Source organism: Odontesthes bonariensis, chromosome 4, assembly GCF_027942865.1.
Source record: "Odontesthes bonariensis isolate fOdoBon6 chromosome 4, fOdoBon6.hap1, whole genome shotgun sequence".
Classification (NCBI taxonomy): Eukaryota; Metazoa; Chordata; class Actinopteri; order Atheriniformes; family Atherinopsidae; genus Odontesthes; species Odontesthes bonariensis.
This window is the reverse complement of record NC_134509.1, coordinates 27,774,581-27,798,031: the sequence shown is the minus strand read 5'-3', so window position 1 is coordinate 27,798,031 and position 23,451 is coordinate 27,774,581. Positions and strand designations below refer to the sequence as shown.

At 40.6% G+C, this 23,451-nt stretch overlaps 2 protein-coding genes across 3 annotated transcripts; both read right to left on the bottom strand.

Annotated features, from left to right (window-relative positions):
• Positions 1-1,193: 1,193 nt before the first annotated feature.
• Positions 1,194-10,794, bottom strand: LOC142378864 (transcription factor AP-4-like). Of its 2 annotated transcripts, none has more exons than XM_075463806.1 (7): positions 10,444-10,794; positions 7,662-7,827; positions 7,187-7,285; positions 6,250-6,420; positions 4,474-4,620; positions 4,185-4,343; positions 1,194-4,062 (listed from the first exon to the last, which is right to left on the bottom strand). In XM_075463806.1, exons 1-7 carry the CDS (start codon positions 10,530-10,532, stop codon positions 3,907-3,909), a joined length of 987 nt encoding a protein of 328 aa, XP_075319921.1. In that variant the 5' UTR covers positions 10,533-10,794; the 3' UTR covers positions 1,194-3,906. The 2 variants fall into 2 exon arrangements, with proteins under 2 accessions (XP_075319921.1, XP_075319922.1); XM_075463807.1 differs by lacking the exon at positions 10,444-10,794 and adding an exon at positions 9,337-9,565.
• A 1,026-nt stretch (positions 10,795-11,820) lies between these two features.
• Positions 11,821-20,281, bottom strand: mvb12a (multivesicular body subunit 12A). Its single transcript, XM_075463805.1, has 10 exons — positions 20,192-20,281; positions 17,551-17,640; positions 15,053-15,136; positions 14,834-14,933; positions 14,575-14,704; positions 14,255-14,398; positions 13,994-14,100; positions 12,960-13,018; positions 12,757-12,822; positions 11,821-12,664 (listed from the first exon to the last, which is right to left on the bottom strand). Exons 2-10 carry the CDS (start codon positions 17,638-17,640, stop codon positions 12,578-12,580), a joined length of 867 nt encoding a protein of 288 aa, XP_075319920.1. The 5' UTR covers positions 20,192-20,281; the 3' UTR covers positions 11,821-12,577.
• Between the last annotated feature and the right edge of the window lie 3,170 nt (positions 20,282-23,451).

Sequence of the window (23,451 nt, the reverse complement as noted above, 5' to 3'; positions counted from 1 at the left end):
AGCTACAGTACGGCCCAGAAGGTTCGGCAGCATTTCTGCATCTTGTTGCATTTTTTTCTTTTTTAGGGAACTTTGCACTTCCATTTGTGTTTGCAGCAAAGAACTATATTCTCTGGTAGTTTTTTTTCCTGTTTACTTTTCAACATACAAGATTAAATTGGATTGTGTTTCTGCATAGAAATAATAGATCAAAGGTGCAGAGTTATTCATGGATTAATAAATTATCAGGTGAAAAAAAAAATGTGTCACGGAGTGCAAGCAGGGATTTCCATTACAGATTTGCCTAAAACCCGACATTCAGTCTTTCTGAAATAAACTTTATACGATTGTCACAATCTGCGGTACATTTATCTCAGTCACTGAAGAGACAGAAAAAAAAAGCATTTCAGAGGCTGAACATTCAGTTTTTAATATAGATTGTTGACTTTGTCCTTGTGTTAATTCTTCTTCTTATTTATTGTTAATATTTAATTAATGCGTTTTTTTTTAATGCGCTTCAAAATGACGACTTGAAAGATAAAAGCAGTACCAGTAGTGTCTGTCCCAGTATGAAAGATAGTAACATAAGCTGCATCTGATCTGAATAACTAAATGCAGTGCCAGTCCAAAAATCATGGCCATTTGATGTTAGATTCTGCTTTACAGAGGATTTTGTGGATTCTCCAAATAATATAGTAATATTAAGTACAATAGGTAATGAACTATTACATTTGCTTTAATTGTTTTGTAAAGAAACAATGGTTAGTTTTGCTAGTGAATTCCTGCCAGTCTTCAGTTTTGAAAAACTCTCTGGGATCTTTTTATACCCGATTAATCATACCAGCGTTTTGCTGCTGAACCCAAGTCATTCCAAGATGCTCCACCATGTGCGCCCCCACATGGTTAGCTCTGCACGACTCAAATGCAGCCTTACAGCTCCATGCCCATTCAACAAAAAACAACGGATGTACCAAAGCTTTATTTAATGTGCCGTCTTTCTTTTTAAGAAAAATATTTTTAAACTTTATTCATACAAATTAATGATCAAAATAAGCTATTTCTGTGCTTTATTAGATTATTTTTAAGCAATAATGTAAACTCAAGGTTGCAGAGCAACTGTTGTCTGCTGTTGCCACATGAAGGGCAACTCATTGTCACCACCTGGTGGACCAAAAGTGTTGTGATAATTAAAGTTAATCAAACAGTAAAGAGGGTAATAAAAAAAGTACAAATTTTATTTATTTTTTTTCATCCTTACAAAGGTCTGTTTACCCAAGTTGGTTTTTTTATATAAACAAAATATAACAGCTTCTCATCGACCTGGACTGATGGAAAAAAAAAAAAAAAAAAAAGTCACAAAATATAAAAAGGCTTGTCACTGAAAAAATATGGAAAGCAGGGCAAGTAACACAAATAAGAGACAAAAGAGCAGAACAATCAACGACAGATGTTGAATTGCGTCACAGCAAAGAGCTTAGAAAAAATAAATGGCAGCAAAAAACAAAACACAGAAAAGAAAATCTTCCTCATAACTGATTTAGGCAGTACAGAACAAGTGCTTCATATGTAAAATTCCACCAAAAAGACAGCAATGCTGCCAACACAATACACAGAAACATTCAAGGGTGACGTGTTTCTCTGACCGATCCGCAAACCAAACCCGAAATTCAGGTTGTAGCTCAACATTTGTCAGCACAACACCAACCCTTTAACCAAGCTTCACAAACAATATAAAGAACCCCCCCTCCCCCCACGTTTGGCATGGAAACAAAAAAAAAAAAAGTCTAACCAACTGATAATTGAGTGACTAGTGTCCACACATCCCACAAAAGACAGTGTTACTGAACACATAAGTGTCACGTGTTCATAAAAAAAAAAAAAAAAGAAAAAAAAAGAGAAAATAAACAAAAGGTCATAGCAAAAGCCTGCTTAACACAAGAGAAAAGCGTGATTAGGAATATGCATTCAGTTGGCAACAGAACATACAGGACATCAAAAGACAGATACTAATCCAAATCAAGGAATGTTTACAGCATCAAGTCAGCGAATCAAATCGAGTATGACAGGCGAGAGGCTCGGAGCAGGAGTTTCCAGTCAAATTCCCGAGACAAATATAAGCAGAGTAACATGAGGTGGACAGACTTGCTGAGTTTCAGAGAGAAAAGAGAAGACAGGCGGGGGGGGGGGGGGGGGGGAGATTGGGGATTGGGATTGTGGGTGGCACATCTGCAATTCACTTCAGAGCCTTTTAGTGTAGTCTTACTGTCACTCTACATTGAGCCGATATTAGTTTTCCAACTAAAGCTGCCAATAGTTAAAATGCTCTTCCTACAGTTCCTCGTTTCCAAACTGGGTGGAAGTTCAGTGTGTTGTCATGGTTATTTTTGCATGTGAACAAATAGAACTCATCATCCAAACTCCTCGACTCTCCAAATCACTAAATAGAAAATTCAGGTACACGCAGGAAACATGACGAACTGAAGTTACACGAAGGGTTTTGGCCTCAGCTCACTGTTCACCAGCAGAGCACCACGTTGACAAAAAAAAGCACCTTGCAAGAAGAGACTACATTCTTTGATACAAGCACGTCAAATTTCATACATATACTGTAGGTGTAACGTACACACCTATCAACGGTGCATAGAGAACTTCACCTCACGTATAAGTGACCCCAACAAAATGTACAGAAGATGGAATTGCATAAATACCAACAATGCTAGTGCATAGTCGCTGAAATCGACAAACCACGACCGGATGATAGATTTCGGTCATTCAATGGAAACCCGAATCATCCAAATCCGTTTCAGATTTTTCCCCATCAGCCAAACTTCCCACATTTTCAGCTAAAATTGAGTCCAATTTAGTCAAAAAGTCTCTAACAGAATGGATATTAACACCTGATATTAACAAAAAGCTGCTAAAAGTTTTCATGCAGTGAGCCAACATTTGGTTCCTTTTTTTAAAAACCTGTATTTTCTTCCCCTCAGGTTATGAATACAACAAACAGTGTAAACAGTGGATAATAGATGGAGGGGATAACTGGCTTCAAACTGAAATCAGACTTCTTTTCAAATTCGTCTCAGACAGCTCTGTGAAAACCTCTAATTTGTTAATCTCAATATAACTAAACATTAACCTTCAGCATTCAGTAACCCTGACACAAAGTAAATGCTAGCATAACCTTGAAAAACATTAAATCCGAAAGACCCCCAACAAAAATGGTTCAGCTTATTTTCAAGGGCTTACATAGGTATCAAAACGCAAATTTTCAAGTAAATCAGAAATCATTTCAATTAACGTGCATCGTCAAATCAAACTTTGCAATTGAGTGCCTTTTTTTTCCTGAATTCTGATATTAAGAAATAGCTTCAGTTGTAGTTTAAGTTGGGTTTTTACGGCCACTGGCAACAAGATACGACAAAAAAGAAATAATAAAGAAACTGCAACTCCACATCTCGTGCCAGAGTTAAGAGCTGCTTGCTTATTGTGTTGTGACATTCAACTCTCTGATATACTGACTCCAGTCATTTTAAGTAATACTGTCAGTGTGCCAGTGACGACGGGTCGTGTTGGTGCTGCGACTGGATGGAGCGCACGCAAACACATGTGACAGGCTGACAGATGCTGATAGCTTTTTACATGAGAAGACCCTTTTCAGTTTTTCAAGAAGCCACAGACCGGCTCTGACATCGAAAAACAGAAATCCCTCAGGGCTTCCTCTGCACGCTGACCATGCTGTTTTCAATATTCAGAGATTCTACAGTACAAGTCTGACACAGAGCTTAACCACTGGATTTAGGAGTTTGGATAATGCCAAAGAAATATTTTCTAAAAAGTAGTCAAGCTCCTGGAGGGAATCTTACAGTGAGAGAAGGTGTTTTAAGTGTTTGTTTGTGTGCGTGCACGACTAAGTGTTTATGGGGTAGATCAGTTCATCGAGCAGTCCTCCCCCTCCGTGTCCGTGTCTGTGTCTGAGCAGGCGGTGTCCATAGCGACGTGGGTGGGGCTAACGATGACAGCTCTCCTTTGCTCCTCTTCGGCGCTGGCTCTTCGCTCCTGAGTGCGTTCGATGTGCTGGATGGCCTGCCAGAAAAAACACGGAGACCAAACTGTTTTTACGGCGCAATGATGAGATCGCACTCTGATTATGTAGAAGCAACGGAGCGCCACGAGGCCTCCCTGTAGAGAGCAAAGCAAGCTCAAACCTGCACAATGGTGTCCAGGTTCTGTCTGGAAGTGGAAACGGTGCTGGTGTGGGCAGACGGACTCATGGTCACCACGGTGACGTGATGGTGGGGGTGCTGGCTTAGTGTTGGAGCTGGGACGATGACCGTGGGGTGGTGGGTTGAGGCAGGAGCCAGCCCCTGGAAAACAGACAACACCTTAATTACACTTGTGAAGGAGTCAAACATTCTGCAAACTGCAGCAACATGAGGTCTGCAAACTGTGTCTAAGATGTGTGTGTGTGTGTGTGTGTGTGTGCACGTTTCTGACCTGTGGACTGTGCGTTTGCCTGTCAGCGGCGTGGATCTGCTGTAGCCGTAGAAGTGTCTGGCTCTGGAGTAGTGCCTGCTCCTCCTCCACCTGCTGGGTGATCACCTTCAGACGCTCTGGGTGCAGCTGGGTGTCCAGAGAGCGCACCTACAAGAGCATTCACGATGACGCCTTTATGATATGAGGCAGAGTAGCACCTTTACATTTTCCATCAATACTAAAAAAAAACAACCCGGTGTTATAAAGAGTCCATTCACAGAAAGGAATTCGATGGAAATTTGTCCAGTGACGGAACGTTCTGAGCATGCTAAGTGGGCCGATTCCCATTTGGTGAAAGCTTAAAAACCAAAACAATAGTTTGTGTAAGGGTGAAACGGTGTGGTGAAGCAAAGCTAGCCAGACGTAGAAAAAACATTTGTTGTTGTGTTTTCCCAGTGCATTCTACAGACATCCCGTTTTTGTGAGTAACCTCCTTGTGAGTAATTCCTCAGAATCATCACATAATATCCTTCAAGCTTGGAAAGCTGACTTACAGGAGGATATCACTCAAGACTGGTCTGAAGCATATACTTTAGCTCAGTCACAAACCATAAATATAAATTCTAAACTACTACAATACAAATGGTTGAATAGACTATACATAACTCCAGCCAAGCTACATTGATTTAATCCCAATATTCCAGACACCTGTTTTAAATGTAAACATGGCAAAGGGTCTTTATTTCATTGTAAGTGGGAGTGTCCACATTCCTTTTCATTTTGGAAGAAAGTGACAGAGGTTGCTAGTCGGATCATCGAGGAAGAGGTGCCTCTTAAACCAAAACTATGCCTACTGCACATCTATCCAGAAGACTTTACCCCCTCTAATAATGCACAACACTTGCTGAATATTTGTTATTTGGAGGCTAAGCGTTGTTTGGCCAAAGAATGGAAAACAGAAGTGTCCTGTGTTTTGGCGCAGTGGTTGAAAGGAATGTGCTTTTATTTTGCTTTGGAGAGAATTAGTTATACCACAAAAGGCAAGCTAGACAAGTTTTGGAAGATTTGGTACATATTTTGTGACTTTCTTGGAAATTATAATATTAAAGCAGAAGGCTGGGATACTGTTGGAATTTGAAATCAGCCCCCCCCCCCCCTTTTACTTTATTTTCTTCTATTCTAATTTATTATTATTATTAGTTTGTTTTTATTTATATATGTATTTTCCTTTTCCCCTTCAAAGAACCCACAACTTTATCAGTTCTTTACCGATTGCTTTTGTTTGTGTGTATTGCATTGAGGCTGAGACATTAATAAGCTTGACATAATACGTAATGTGTCTTGGAACATACTGTACATTTGGGTTGTTTTTGGACCACACAACAAGGACTTTCTGTCTTTAAGAGACTTTATTCCTTTATATTAGGTGGACACGTACAGAGCTCATGCTTTCAGGGGAGACCTTCTATAGCACCTGTTCAGTCTTAGTTTTAACCTGCTGCTCAGGCAGATCCAGTATGTGGGCTTATCAGGAACTGACTGATGTACTGATAAATGTGTCAGCACAACGAACTGTGTTGTGTCTTAATGTTTGCTGTTCTGATCACTGGACAAGAGCCTTTTGTGTTCTTAATATGTGGACGTCAATCACACACAGGAACTAGAGTTGTGAAGTACTTTAAAAAAAAAATAAAATTGCTTCATTCTGGCAGTACTGACCGAGTTTAAAAGCTCTAAAAGCTTTAAAACACCTCCTGCACAACTGAAAGAAATGATTTGATAGCCATCACAGCTCACCTGCTCCTCCAACTGCATGCGAGCCGAGCGCTCCTTGTCCAGTTGCTGCCGCAGCTCTAACATCTCCCTCCTCAGCTCTTCGACCTTCTCCTCCTCCAGCGTGTCTGGAGACCCAATCCCTTCATCCTTTTCTTCTGCTCTTCTCCTTTTAGGTGATGAGCCGCCAAACTCCTGTGATGTCAAGGGGGGCAAAAAGTCGATATAAAACTGACCCAAACGGGCGATGAATAGAATGTTTTCAGCGGATTGGTGGAATTTTCTTCTCCATTTACAAACGACACGTTGCCCGTATTAAACTGAACAAATGGCAAATGTGATGTGCAAGTCTGCTACAGCAGCAGCTTGGTATAAATATAAAAGAAAGTGTCAGATCTAACTGTAAATGCGCATTATAATCATGTCCCTCTGGTAGATCTGACAAACATTTCTGATGTGCCCGTTCTGCCCATCTGTACAAGGTCACACGTGTTTGCAGTTGTTGAAGCATCCCTCTGTAACATACTGACGGGCCTCACCGACCACAGGCATCAAGAGAAGTGAGCGAGAAAGTTTTGCTTCCTCTGTGTTTCTTTGGAGCAGCATATTTCTCAGCACCTGGGACAATACGATCAGCTGTGCTTCTCTTCTTCCTCCGAGATGCCATAAATCCCAAAAGAAGAGAGTTGTCCTGACCGAGGCGACACAGAGTGTACTCACTCGATTTAGGCGTAGTATAAACTCTGCCAGGTTAAACCCCAATCTGTGTATACTATGCAGGTCATACTCAAATTATTCAATAGGAGATTGAAAAACAAGGCAAGGCAGAACAAGGCAGAGCTCCAGCCACCTAAAAGCTTGGAAACCTTAAACAAGGTGTAATTATTCATGCAAGGCACAGGTATCTATATCTGTATAAAATATGTCTGTATCTACAAAGAACGGTGGCACATGCAGCTACCTGGATGAAGCGCTTGAGCTGGTTATTCTGGGCCAGAAGTTGTGTCTTCTCCTGCTCCAGAGTGAAGATGTAGTCGGATGTCTGTTGTAGGATGGCAGCCTGGCAGGGACAATAATAATAATGATACATTTTATTTAAAAGCGCTTTTCTAAATACTCAAAGACACTTTACTTAAAAACAACATAAAATCAGAAAAACAATATATAATAGTAGACTAAAAACACATTAGACATTAAAAACATTAAAAGCAATTTAAAAAAAGGTCAGAGATTTGATGGTGGACTAGTCAGTACAAAACAATAGTGATGATAGTCAGGATAAAAACGAGAGCTGAATTCACATCACAATACAGCTTTATGACACTGTTCCTGACGCTCAGAGAGAAGTTATACCTGTCAAAATTTAAGTTTGATATCAAATTTTGACAGATATAAACTCACGCTGTGCTCATTAAGGGGAAAAAAAGAAGAAGCACCTTGCTGAGTTTTTCTCCATCTGTGTGTGGCAGGAGTGTTTTGAGGGACTGAAATCCAGCGTTGATGCTCTGCATACGACGGCGCTCATTGCTGTTGGCGATTTCGCGGCGGATGCGTCTCTCCTGATCCTGGGCCGACTCTGGACTGAGGGGGATGTTTGCCAGGCTGAGAGAAATCAAAGGAGGGAGATGTTCATCGGTCTGTCCTGAAGTCTTCATCTCTTAACATCGCCAATTTAACCTCTGCCACGAGGTTGGGTTTTTGTACAGTTTGCATATTTGTTAGTTGGACAACACACCAAAAAGGACAGACATGAATTGCATTTCCACAGATGTAGGGTAAGGCCCAACTTAAAAGCAATTCACTTCTGACATCAACCCAGAGGCAGAGGAATGTCATATTTTTTCTCTAGCTAAATGACCAAACTGCCCATCTGAATTCGATGAAACTCGGGGTTGAGTGAGATGAAGAACTTTTGTAACAAAATAATTATAGCGATCAGAATACAATTTGGTTGAAGTTACAAAATTTTGCATTGTCCTTGAGAGAAGACGTGCTCTCTGAGCGCTAGACTTCACGTAATTTATCTTCACATGAACAAATCGCAGCTACGATAAATGAGAATCTCACAACAAGTCTGCAAGTGAGCGTTACAATGGCGCAAAACAAATCTCAAAATCTACAACCGGCAGCAATCTCTTACAATAATCAAGCCCGAGGCTTGACTGACTCTTAGCGTCGACCTCTTTACATTCCCCAGTCGAGTTGCACGGAGGCCTTTGAGTTTGGCTGAACTCAGTGCCCCCTCACCCCCCGCTACCTAATGATGTCAGAAGTCATACTGCTAAGACCTTGTGTCATATTTACCAAAAGAGGGGTGGAAAAAAAAATAAAATAAAATCTGTGAACCATTATGGGCGGTGATGTCCACGACAGACCCGAAAAACCAGATCTGGAAGATTTACTGAGTCAAAAGTTCAGACAAAAGACACAGCTCACGCAGATTTCGCAGCTCCCGCGTAAGCAGGCTGACAAGCAGCCATGCTCTCAGCTTGAAGTCCAAAGCTAAACTGTCAGGTTTCACTTCAACACTGTATATGTACAAGGCAGTTATGTTAATATAATCGTCAAACCCGCAGTTGAGAAAACAAAACTTGAAATTACTCAAAACAGGCTTGAAATGCATTTATGACTTTGCGGATCAGCTTTCTTCATGACTGACTGAGGAGCAAAGCAATATTTAGGACTTAAGTTAGTCTTTTAGGATAAAGCTACTCAACTCGGACAAAATATCTATTAAAAATATGTGACAATACAAATACAGGTGGTATTTCAGGAATACAATGATAGAATGTCATCAAGCAGGTAATGTGTAATATATCAACTATTAGTTCAAAATAGGATCTGGATCTTTTATTTGGAATTATTTTCCATTATACGTCTTTCTTTTCCCCCTTTTTAAAAACCCATTCTAGGTGTGTGTTTTCAGGTTGAAAATATATTTGATATGAACATTTGTGGTTTTTTCATCAAAGCTTTGTGTAGACATTAAAAGCTGTAGTGCAACACTTAACTAAAAAAAAACAAACAAACAAACAAAAAAACAATGAGAAATACCATCGTAATAAAGCAATAAAAACTAGAAATATTCTGGTGACATGAGCCTTTGCATACCGTTCATGATATTGCCTGCTCCGCTACAAAAATAATTAGTTCGTGGTAGTCAGAATTTGCTGCTTGTAGTCACAAATCTGGAGTCTTTAATCAGCAAAGGGAACGGAAAAACAACCACATCTGCCCCTCAGACTGGAGCGGTATCGAGGTTTGTTGTTCAGAGCAGAAACCAGCTGCTGTCAGCTGTTGTTGCCAGGAGCAGCGAGCTTTCAACGTGTCCGCCAGGGGGCGCCTCAGCCCATCTGGAGAGCAGCAGCAGTGAAATGTGACTCCGCCAGCAGCAACAGCAGGCCCCCTGGCACCGCGGAGAACAATGCTTTCCACCATTAGCGCCGAGCTAACGCTTTGTTATTGACCTGCTACCGACAGATGTGCACTTGTGTCCGCCGTAATACACATCAGACATTTCCCTTCTACTGAACGAGCTAAAAAGAAATGAGTTTAAAGAAGCCAGCCCACATTAAACTCAGTCAAAAAGACAAGTGCGCAGTGACATCCAACTTGTTAGCCAAGCTAAGCTAATTTTAGCACATGACACAACGATGGCTGCTGTGCGGAGCTGCATTTAAACACGCGCCTACTGGAGCCGAAGCCCAGTCTAATGCAACCCATTTTCACACAAGTGTTAATAAATTATTCATTGGTCCCTTGGGGGGTAAACGGCCAATCTTGTGAAAAACTATGTCGTTACAGGCGTGATTTTGTCGTGTAGCAGCGAAACGGCGGCGAACACATTAACTACCACGTGGTTGGTATCCATCCGGACCCAAATGTTTCGATTTCACCTCGCTGATTTACATATTTCTTGGGGAAATTATCTGAAACGTGCTCCACATATTGTAACAAATGAGCCAACCAGCTGACGTAAAATCGCGGGGTAGGATAAGCTCGTATATCATCGTTGCCAACAGCCGCAAAGTGAACAACAAGCAGCTTGTTTCCACAAGCGTGCTTTCAGCTGCAGAAGGTATGGCAGCGAAGCTAACAGCTAGCATGCTACATGAAGCCAGCCCGTACCACACACACATGCACACGCTACAGCCACATGAAAGATCATTTAGGAGAGCGGTATCGTCCCATAACAAACGGACAGTTTATGCTACAAACCTGCAAAGACCTCCGATAACATCCTTCTCCGTCTTCTTGAACTGCTGTAAGGACGGTATCTTCTCTGTCGGCATCATGAAATATTCCATGCTTTCAAAGCCACCTTCTGTAGTTCGTGTTTTCTGTTTCCTTCTCCCTCCACTTCGCTGAAAAAGAGATGTTCGTTTTTATCGCAAAGATCTGGCTGGACTGCTCAGTGACGCATATCATAAACACCACTCCAAGTTTAATCTGAGAGGAAGCGTTTGAAAATAAAAGTAAATTCAAGCTGTGTTGCTTTCTACAGCTGATGGGGTTCCCTCCAGTGTGTGTGTGTGGCTTCTTGCCTCCGCCTACTACGAGTGCGTGTTGGTGTGTGTGTGTGTGTGCAGCTGATCTGTGCGAGGCGGGAAACAGCTGGTTGGAATCAGAGCTCGTTTTCCGGAAAACAGAACAAACAGACAGAGCAGCAGTGACTGCAGTACTGCAAATTCACTACCGGTGAGCAACATCCTGATGTTTTATATAAACACTGCATCAGACTGTGTCAAAGTCCTCTGCAGAATAACAACAGAGGAGACCTGAAAGGAGAGATTATGCAAAATTAAGCCACTGCTCAGGTATGGTCTCTGTGTACCTCTTAACAAATGCGCAAATCACGTTTATCAAGTGTTTTCACTCACTTGATTACAGAACTGCACGTGTTGTTTATTTTCAGTCTCAGATCAGAAAATTATTATTTGGGTAAAAAAATGGAATTGACTGGACCAAAGAACTGGATCTAACACTCCAAACAAAGAGAGGAGAACATAATGACAGGACACATTATGATAGTATAAGGGAACTGTTTGGTGTTATTCTTTTAAAAAAAAAGCACTCACAATAACAGTTAATTTTACTGTGAATCGGCCAATTAATTAAATGACTGATTAATGCACAAGAACTACTGTACTATGTGAAAGTCTTCAGGCTGCTCTCAGTTCCTTATACATTACCAGGAATTACAATCAGTGATTTACTAAAACATTTGCAAACAGAAGTGCAGTATATTAAGTAAAAAAGGGAGTTTGTACTACTCTAACCAGCTTCAAAGTCAATATTTGGTGTGAGCACCTTTATTCTTCAACACAGCCTGAACCCTCTTCGACGAGCTTTATTGTCATTTCTTTAAGGAGTCTTCAGGAATAGTTCTCCAGGCTTCTTGAAGGACATCCCAAAGCTCTTCTTTGGATGTCGGCTGCCTTTTGTTCCGTTCTCTGTCAACATGATCCTACACTGCTTCAGTAATGTTGAGGTCTGGGCTCTGATAGATTTTTACGAGTCTTAAAACCTCTCTTAAAAAAGTGTGTAAATAGAGGACGTTTAATGTACAGCACATAAAAGCACGCACACACCTAAATGACTATTTCTTTGAACTTTAATTTTTTCATGCAGTAGGTTTGTTTTAAAGGTCATAAAAAGACAATTCAACACTGATAAATATTTGGTCCATACTCAGCCATACATAAAAAGACAAGAAAAAAAAAAAAAACAGAAAAAAAACTTTCCCCTTTCTTCCCATTCACCTTAAAATATTACATTAATCACGGGGAATTATATAAACTGGACACAAGGCCACTATTCTTTCAAGGAATTGCACCATATTCAACATATAGGTGTTGTCATGGTTGGCAAAGACAGCAGAATCCACAGCTCTGCTGTTGCTGATTGAAAAGCATCAAGATGTGTAACAGGCAAACATACAAAATAACAAGAAGAAGACATCTTAAGTGGCAAAGTGCATCTTAATTTTTAGCATACAAATATTCTACATTTGAAAAATAAGAAACTAAAAGCAAAGACATTTGGCTTAATGCTGCAGTTGCTTTAGAGATCCAAAGCTAACCGCATCTTTAGCCCTTTCATTTTTCTTCAAACAGGCCTCATCTTTGGCAAGTAACTTCGAGTCGTTCAAATTTTGAATTCTGAACTTAACGCGAGACACAATGTGATAGCCAATCTCATCTCTCAAATGGTAACTTCACTATATGAACCTAAATGTAGGCATGATAATCCTTCATCTGTACCCTGATTTAAGTTGCTACCCTAGAATCCCTCCCTCGGATACAATTAGGTGACAGAAATTGGATATTGCTGTTTTGACACAGTGCGAAGGTCACTGATCTGAAGAGGCACCTCCTGATGGGATTGAAGGTCTGTTCCTCTTTGCAGCAGACTCCTCAACGGCGAACGTGTAACCGTACTGAAAAAAAAAAAAAAAAAAAAGGGAGTATGTTTTCAATTCACGGAGGCAAAAATGACACGGCAGAAATCAAAGATCAGATGTAAACCTACCTCATTTTCAATGTCATTAAGGGACTTTATACGAATGTTGTTTAACTGGAAGTTTAGCTGCAGGGTCTATGAGCAACACGACACAGAAAAGCATAAACAGTACTTATTTGTACAAGGGATGAAAACGAGGGAAAAATGAAACGGTGTCTTAAAGCAAAGTTTTACAACCTATTCATTTAGTTAGTTGAAAATAGGAACCCTACCTTTCCATTGGCCTGGATATCATAATTTGGATGCAGGCTGAAAGGAACTCCATCTAGGGCTGCAGGGAGAGAAGGGTATAACAGCTGAGTGGATGTCTCCGGCGAGAAACGGCAACACGTCAATAATAATGGTTCTTAGACTTCAGCCTATTCATGAAATGCAGCGCTCTCTCATGACAGCAAACTCACTGGGTTAGACCCAACCGCCACAAGTCCGAACTGCAGTGACATTAACAGATCGGACGCGTGGTTAAGGGTGGATCTTAATTCATCAAATCGTCTGCGTTTGTCAGAGGAATCTCACAGACGAGACACAGATTTTTCCTTTATCTGTTTGGAAAATGTAATTACAGAAGTTATCTATTTTGTATAAATTTAGAATGCTGTTGTGCTGTTATATAAAACGGTTTGGTGCCATATCTATGAAGTTCTTTTAAATCTAACTTAATAAAACAGGTGAATGAACACCCTCCAACGATAGTGATTCCATATTTTTCTGCTTTTTTTTTTTGGATCGCGCTGCAGCTTCTCCTCTCTGCCTGACAGGAAAAGATGGGACACACAACAGTGAAAAGCAGTGCTTGCAGACACTGACGTGAGCTGACGACAACTATGCTCATAACTCATTATTATAAGATTTGCTGAGACAAAACATTTTGTTATAAGAAAACTGGGACTCCATAAGGACTTTGACATCATGCTTCACTTGATGTACTGTCCAATTTTGGGCAAATAGCAAATATCATGCATGTATATAGTGGGGAAGTGTTGCTGATGAAACTGCTATACAGTCCAGCTTTAAATGCATTATACTTCATTTACAGACTCTTGGCTCTCCGGCCTTCCTCAAGATCAGCAGTCTGGTATAATCTGACGTTGGCACTCTCCTTTCCTACCATGGGGACGTTTGAATGAAGCTGTGAGGAGCATTAACATCTATTCGGCCGATGTGTGAATGACTGAATGCTGTCACAGTCAGACTGATTCAACCATTAATGTTCATAAAAATCCCATGAAAAATGGGTTTGGTGTACCTGTAATTCCCTGAAAACTACCATCAGGTTTGTCCGAGTTGACATCGATTTTGAGGCTACAGCGTCTCTGACTTATTCTGCTCTGTGGCAGTGGAGGAGGAGGATTGCTGTAGAAGGAAAAGGAAGATATTAATGTCAAGGACGCAAACTTTTCTTATGAAATCATAGTTTCTCTTGTTTTTTTTTTTACCTATATCATCTTGAGTGAGATATAAATGATAACGACTTCTCAAAATAAGTCACTATATTTAACAGCTCTACCTGGGTCTGAGAATAAGAGGAGGCGGCGGCGGCTGCTCCAAGGAGAGCTTACGGAGGTCCAGGCTGAAACTGCGGGGCTTGGCTTGGGGCACAGGGCCAGAAAATAGCCCCTTTCTGCACCACAGCACATAGCCATGGATGTCTCTGCGTAAAAGGAAAATTAATGACAAATTAAGAACTATATAAATATCACTAAAGCACTAGATGCACCATCCGATTTTCATTTAAAGGATCAATTTCAGGAAAAAGAATGCTTTTTAAATAAAACATTTCATGAATGAGGACAAAGATAAATGAACATATCGGCAAATGCTACCAACCCCACATATGTGTAATGCTGCAACATCATTTTGCTCTTGGCCGTCAGTTTGATATCCAACACAGCTGAGTCCACACTGCCCAGCGGGGCGAGACGCACACACATGCGCTTTTTCTTTGAAACGGAGGCCTCTGAACACACAAACACACACAAGTACAGGAAGCTTCCATCAATCAGACAGCACAACAAAGGAGGATTGAATAAATACAAAACTACTCCTAAAACATGTGGGAAATCTGTGAATGTGTGTGTGCACTCACTTGGTTCGAGGTGCTCTGCTATGTAGCAGTAACCGTGAGGAATAGAGTCTTTTTCTGAGATGATCTGAATGTCTGACACCACCATGCCACCTGTCAGGTCCTATACACAGAGGTACAAGTGATTTAAGGGTATGCAGCCCAAAGAGAGACGCACCAGTATTGTGGTAATGCAAAAGTAAAACATCTCTCAAACTTTGGGAACATCTCTCTGGGTGTTACCTTGTTATAACAGAGGTAATATCCAGACTTCATCACAAAGCTGCGTGTGAAATTCGCTGATGCTCCGTCTTCTGTGAGGCTGATCTGCAAAAGTCGAGAAATTTGAAGGGAAAAAGGGTACATCGGATTACAGAGCAGAGAGGGAGTAATCGATATCAACAGGAATCTGCATGTGAACAGAATGTGTTGTGAAGGAGCAGGTTTTCTGGTGCCAGAAGCGCTCAGGTTATATAATAGCAACATGATATTGTTTGGCTTTCGAGACATGTGGCGAAACAATTCATGAGGAGTTTAAAAAGCAACTGCAAAGATAAAACCCCTGCCGTGTCGACTACTGTTTGACAATAATTTGGCTTTTAAGAAGCTTTCATATGCTTGTCTGGATTCATACAATCACCGGGACATAGAACAGAAGGTCTCAGCCTATAAATCTGTTAACCAAGTATCTACCAGCTACACCTGATGGCCCGAAGCAAAGGCTGTTGCTCCCGGAGGGTACATCATCTGAAGGTAGCTGAGGAGTTCTTAAACTGTAAAGACAGACTCTACAATTTTCCCTCAGGGGCTCTTCAGAAAGGCACAACACTGACTGGGCAACTGCATTCAGTTGCATCCAGGCCAGCGGAGTAAACTGTGGCTGAAGTGTGAAGATCAGAGTTTGTATACAGCTGTTTACTGGATGGAGGCGGTGTTTGGGAAACATCTCAACTTGAACAAACTTGAAGACAGTAAATGCTACTGTGGTGAATGTTAATATTATATTCTTCACAGTTTTCGAGTAATGAACACAGACTGGAACACATTCAGTGGCAACAAACATTTTTTCTGTCAATCTTCAGTGATGGCAGTTTACAGTCCACTCCAAACAGCCTAAGGTTTAAAGCTCCACAAAAAGCCATTTCAAGCTTCATTTCACTGAACTATTATTATGCCCGGTGTTCTATCAGACTTTTGCATTTTGTGTCAAAAGCATATATTCAAGGACTTTCTTTTTTTTCTTTTTCTTTTAGGAGCAAAAAGATTATTCCAGCCGACTCTTTCACGGTACCACTCTGGAACAGGGGATATGAGAAAAATCAAGTCAGTTTTCATGTGAAAACATCTCCGTTTGAGTATCAGGGCTGCCATGCTGGTCACAGGAGTGCAGTCACACCCAGAAGTGTGCTTTAGATAAATGAACTGGTCAATGTAACACATTTATACTGATTTCTGGTGTTTTAATGCTTTTACTCAAGCATTTTTGTCAAAATTTTCTCCTCATTCATTTTCAAACTCGGCCCACCAGCTCAGCTTTTGCCGTGAGCTGACTGAAGAAGGTACAAATATCTGAGTTCAAATGTTGTCTTTCCAAACGGTAACAACTATTCCTGTGGTACACCTTTAAGTTAGCAGAGTTTATGAGCTGTTGTGGAGACTGAACGTGACTGAGATGAAAAGATGGAAATACAGTAAATCGCTGGGAATACTTGACCAATTAGAATTGTCCCACCCCAAAGGTTCCATATTTCAAAAGCACTACTTCCCTGTCAGGGGCCAGGGCCCTTTTTGGAGGTAAAATATCTGTTTAGTGCCTTGTTCCTGTAGTGGAAATTGAGAGGTTTAAAGAAAAGGCTTTCGTTTCTGGGAAAAGTTTCTGTGGTCAAAATAAAGCTTATGACTACTTACACTGAAGTAATGAGGCCTGTCAAATCTGGCTCCAACCCATAAATGATTTTTTACAACCAATTAATCACTAGGTTTAAATATGTAGTATAAATATCACAGTATATCATATTACAGAGTGTAGAATGGGTCACTAATCCAAGCACTGGCGGCCTGGTGCAGTAAAAACCACCTCAACCTCAACACCAAGAAGACAAAAAAAAATCATCATTGACCTCCAAGGGTCAAGGACCACACTGCACTCAGGCTTGAGCATCAATGGGGAAGAAGTGGAGCGGGTCACAAACTTTAAGTTTCTTCTGCACATCTCAGAGGACCTGGGCTGCACTGTGAACACCACCCACATTATTAAAAAGGCCCTGAGAACGCTGAGGAGGAACAAACTCGCTCCACCTCTGGTGAAAAACCAGGTTTCCTTCTGGCAGACTCAGAGTCATGTGAGCCCGCACCAGCAGACTTAAACACAGCTTACTCCCCATCGCTGTGAAGAGACTGCTGCAGGAACCATGACACCCCCCCCACCCCGAAAACAAACTGTACAGACTATTCTTATATAAACATTTTAACTGCACTTTAATATTTATCACTTGTATTACGTTCTATGATTGTGACATTGTAGCTGCTACAAGAGATGCTGCCAAACGCAGTTTCGTTGTATTCTTGTAAGATGACAATAAAACTTCTTCTTCTTATCAGTTACAAAAGTATGGACATGAAGATGTACTGAAACTCACACACAACACTCTCAAGCCAGCTGCCTTTGGTCAAGGCGGGGAGCAACATGGAAATATCTACGCAGCATTACATCAAGCCAGAATACATATTTCCGTTCCTACCAGGGTGAAATCTTTGGGCAAGGTGCTGGAGTTGGAGGTCCAGGCCACTGCCGTCACAGGCCGGTATGTCCCATGCTCCATCAAGGACATCTGAAGGCGAGAAAAAGGGCAAACTGCGATAACGAAAGGAAAGTGCAGGAGTAGAGGGAATCTGGAGGGGAGGGCAACAGCGTGTGTTGGATTGGTGTAAACACAAATGATAATTCCAAACATATACAGACTTGCTTGAGTCTGTAAACCCCTTTGAACCTCTACATCCATACACATACTTTTCACCTGAGTCTTAGAATCTAATTAAACAAAGGAGGGTGGTCATTAATCGGTGAACAGAATGGTTGTCTTCCACTTCGGGTGTTCAGTCCTCAGTGCGTCTGTGTGTTACTGAACCCCACATTGAACCTGCTTTGTTCTTTTGTGTGTGATTGTAGAAAAAAGTTCTGTATGAAAGTTTGAGTCAATGAGAAACAAATTGTAACGTGTTTTGTAGAACCTAGACATGGTTAAGATATAATGAAAATCATCCAATATTACAGATATGAGTGAAAAAAGAAGGTGAACCTAAAGAAAAAGTATGTTAATTACAGTGATTTTTTGGTTCAATAGTGGGATTTCTGAGATGGGTGCCCTGATTTATTTAAAGAACTGAGATCTACCAAAGTCTGATCTTCACAGCACATGTTTTTGGGAAGTGTACGGTGTCACTACAAAAGGAGAACTCTGAGGTCATCAGGCACAGAGTTGATGACAGTGATAGGGAAGGAAAAGGTCACTATTAAACCCACTCACCAGGAGCGGTTGATTAACAAATGCAGCACCAACACCAAGTGGTTTATGCGGTTGCAAAGGAATCCAGAGTAACATCCAAGCAAGTAGATCCAACATTAACTACTTGTTTGTAGTTAGATAGAAATCTTGAGGACTTGTTAAAAATGTTTTTTGAGGATGGACAAGACTAAAAATTTGCTTTATTTGATGAGCGTTATGTTTCCAGAAAGGAAATCAGTGCATTTTAGCATGAGTCCTGTGTTTTCTGTGACACACAGTGGTGTTAGCATCATCATTTGGGTCTGTTTACACCATAATGTCAACAACCCTTATTCATTTAACCAGGAAATTAAAAACTCTTTAAGATTTAAAATATCTTTTTTTTTAGAAATGTGTCCAAATTAATTAAATGAATTCCAATTAAAAATATCAGGACATTGTTTCATGAAATGATCAATAGCAAATCAGTGATGCAGCAAGCGGAAAGGTATTCCACAAAGAATGATTGAAGCGAATATTTTCAGATCTCCGAGTCAAAGTCTAGTTCTCAATCCAACAGAAATGTTGTGAAAGGACCTGAGGCGAGTAGGCTATTTCAAATGAGGAAACATCTAGCAGTTGAAGCTGCTCTGAACAGAAGAATGTTTTAAATGCCCCCGAGATGATGTGCAGATGTTACTCAGAACATTTAGTTGCAGGTAATGCTACAAAAATAGCTGAAAAACAAATGATTATTTGCATTGACAGATCTGAAATACTGGATCATTTCCATCTATAAATAAATGATGAATTATGATATTGTTGTCTGTTTATCTATTCTTAGAACAAAGAGACATTCAAGCACCAATATAAATATCGTTTTTAATTTTCTGATTGCCAGAGGAGGGTTTCATTTCCATTGTGGCCATTCCAATAAAAGTTTTCAAACTTTAAATCCACCGATTACAATATTGTAATTGCAAATATTCCCATTGTCCATATTGTGTGTGAAAGAATGGGTTCTCCGACTTGTTGGTGCTGTGACAACCAACCTGTTGTGTCCATGTCCATGTAAACAGAGCCTAAATAGGGTCTGTTATCCTTAGACTTCATTGTTTAGGACAACCGTATCTTATTCAGTCTAAATAGTTAGGTTATCATGATGTAATCACGGACAGAATGAATCTATTCAGAATTCATCCCTAACACCAGCAAGAGTGACATTTGTTCCTCTGGATCCCTGAACTTCCGTTCCAAAATAATTCTCCACAGCGGCCACCCCCAAATCTTTTTGGCCTACAACTACTGCCAATAATTTAATACCTCACTCTTATTAAGTCCTTTATGCATCTAACAAATAAATTCCCAAAAGCCTTACTAAAATACATCATAAGAGCATGAGATGAAACAACATCTAAATATGTAAAGAAGATCCTGATTCTATTTTAGGAATAATAATAAAACATCACATACATTAATGACTCAACTACTTTAAGTTTGGATCCGCAGTAAGGACATTTTTGGGATATGTACTCATGCTTATTATCATTGTGTGAACCAAGTGGAAAAACAGCACCAGTCAGATGCAGGTAGCCTAAATAAGTCTTGGCATCAACAGTTCAAGTGCTCTAACGGCAACTTTGACAACAACATTATCACACTTTTATGTCTTATTCAAAAACTTTACGTACATTGTTAAAGAGCTATATATATAAAATATGACTGAATTAACAAAGACGGATTAGAGTCACAATTGATACATTCATGACAAACCGAGTTTACCTTACTCTCTGCTAGTTGTTCCGTTGACAAAACTTCGCTCTTTCTTGCTCAAAATTAGCCAAAACACTCATTGTTTCATGAAGTGTCTCATAGAAACGTAAATAAATATACTTACCCTGCCTCTGTGTCACTTGTGTCTTTTCGATGTACTGTGATTTCGCGGTGTAGAAAACTTGTTCGCCACCACTGGAAATATCTTGGTCGTTCTCGTCGAATGAGGAAGTGAGTAATTCATTCTTACTACATTTCCCATCAGGCATCGGGGTAACACGTAGGTACTAGCTCACGTTCTGAACGCAAGATGGCAGGAGCGTTACGAAAGTACTCTCGACTGTTCACAGCTTTAATTAAAACGGCTTCTTCTTCTGAAATATTATCCTCTTTAGTGGTGACTGTCGCTTACCAGCAACTTATGTTACAAACGACAATCAAAGAAACAAACGTTGTCCCACAATTAGCCTCGTTTCATGACGGACCTGCTCCGTTTAGACTTGGTTTCGGTCGAAAGCATAAAACACACGGTCATCTCAGTCAGCACACTTACGTCCGATATAGTCCAAATTACAAGGATAGAAACGGCTACTCATCATTCCTCAGACTCTGTCCTTCAACGCATTCACTGTTAAACGAGTGAATTAAGGTCACATTAAAGTGTAAAAACTCATCGGATCATTAGGTGTAGGCTACTGGGTTGATAGGATGGACAGCAAGGTGCTGAAAGATAGATCGATTCTCATTCACATGAAAATAAGGGTGAGCAGGTCAGACTGGGGCAGAGGAAGAGGGGAAAGAATAATGGAAAAGGGTGACAGCAGAGAGGTGGCTGATGGAGAAAGGGAATGAAAGGTACATGGAATGGTGGGAGTGCACACTCACTTTTAATACCACCAGAAGACACCGCAAAGCCCCAAATTATTGTTCATTTTTTTTGCCCTAAAATCCTTTGAATATAAGCAAAGGGATATCACCGAGTGACATGTTTTTTCATGAAAATGAACATGTAGAGGAATTTTTTTTGAGTCAGCAAGATACTGTTTTGTTTCCATAAATTCCACCGGGTCCTATATATAAGAATTCATTCTTGATAGTAGCAGCAGTTATAGAGATTATGTTTAGTAATCTGACATTTTTGCATGTTTGCAGTGGTGGGTGAACTCGAACATGTGAACATCCTGTTGAAACTACCCGAATACAAATTGATTTATATTTTTTTCCATGCAACATGGCAGCAGCAGCACGCAGGGGACATGGATGATTCTGTTCAGGGTGAAAAAAACCAATACGCAATAGCCAGGCATCACTCTTAATCGACAATGATGTTCTCTGTGTGTGTGTGTGTGTGTGTGTGAAATAGAGATACTTGAATGCAGCATCCAGAGGGGCTCAGGTCCCTGTTGGCATGGTAACAACAAGAGCGGACCACGGGTGGCGTTTGAAGGGGTGGTGGGGCAGGTGGACTGTTCCATCTGCATGGAGAACATAATCAAAGCACTTAGCTTTATTGTCTAATTATCCAATTACAGAGTAAAAAGGCATCTGTAATCACCAGAGACAGTAAAACAAGGGGTTGATGAGGCAGAGTGTTAGTGAGAGCATCTGTGTGGCTGAACCTCAGCACATCTGTGTGGCTGAACCTCAGCACATCTGTGTGGCTGAACCTCAGCACATCTGTGTGGCTGCTCGTTGTTGGTGCGAGCAGTTGGCTGCGTGTGAGTGTGCGTTCGTAAATAATGAGAGCGATGGGCTGTGAGAGAGTCACTCTGTCGCTTGCTGATTGGAGATTCACTCAGAAGTCCACAGGCACAAAACACACACACAAAGAGAACCGCTTCAGCACACCGTGTATTGAATATAGTACCATGAAAATGATTAAAACCATTATTTCGTGTTAAATATATTGCACGTTGTCATTATCAGGACACCTCATAAAAGCCAAAAAGCTGTCTGAAAACAAATAAACAATACTAATTCTAAAGTGATTGTGTAAAAGCAGAGGTGGTCTTTAACAAAATGTTACACAGCATTATTACTAGCAGGCCGCATGATTTGCTACTGATTAAAGCTGACACCAATAACTTGTGGGGAGATTATTAGTATGAAGAAAATCGCCATCATCATTATCAACACGGTTTCCACAGTAAAACGATGGCCTCCTCGCGGTTTCAAATCAAACCACTGCGTTCTCCGGCCGCCGACATGCTGGTGGAGAGCAGCTGCATTAAGCTATCCAGAAAAATCAGGGTGAGACCAGGACCGGGAAAAAAAAAAGAAAATTGTCATACAGAGTTTCAGTTTTACAGGTCACCTGAACTTGCAATCATTAAAAAGTATTCTGTCCAAAAATTTCTATTTCATAACTGAAATTTGAAAAATTTTGACCGAAACAAGCGTCGGGGCTGAATCCTCAGCTGAATCCCATCTGAGGCCTTTCTGTGTGAAGTTTGCTGTTCTCTGCATGCATGCATAGGTTTCTTACACGTTTTAAAAACATGCATTTTTGGCTGATTGGTGATTCTAAATTGACTGCAGACGTGAGTTTGAGTGTGCATGGTTGTGTGTCTGTCTCTGTGTTGGCCCTTGAATAGACTGACAACTTGTCTAGGGTGTCTCCTAACTCTAATGGGAGCTGGATGGGCACCAGCCGCCCCACAACCCTGATAAGGGTGAAGCAGGTATGGAAAATGGATGTATGGGCTAGCTCTGAGGCACAGAATCTCCCCACACCTGTTGTTTCCAGCTATGCCTGTATAATATAACACTGCACATCCTCTACATAACAGGGTGATCAAAGTGTATTCAGTCAGAGGTTTCTTCAGATCCGCTGCACCATGAATGATACAGGGAGTCATTCCTGCCCACAACAATAATGCTGTACACATAAAAGATCAATGACTAATTACTGGTAGTGAGTTGTTATGTTTCTTTTTTTAAATAAAGTATTATTCAATTCTCTTCAATTATATATAAAGACTTTATTTATACTCATAGGGGGAATTTACTCGTTGCAACAGTAAGAATCAAGAATAACATCAAATAAACTAAATTAATTTAAAATACACAAGAAGTATAGAATCAACTGTAAGATAATAAATCTACAGAGCCAGACCAAAAAAAGGAAAAAGAGGAAGTAGAAATTCAACTTTCTTACATATGTTTCAATAAACTTATGCGATGTCACAACATTTCTTTCCAGCTATTCATCTTTTATTGATGAAGAGAGGGTCATACTGCTGCGTAAAGTCCTTCTTCAGCACATCCCAAAGATAACGTCTGGGCATTGTAGCAGCCAATCCATATGTGAAAATGGTGACTCCTGCTCCCTCAACCACTCTTTCTGAGTTTTAGCTTGTCATCTTGGAATATGCCTGTTCTATC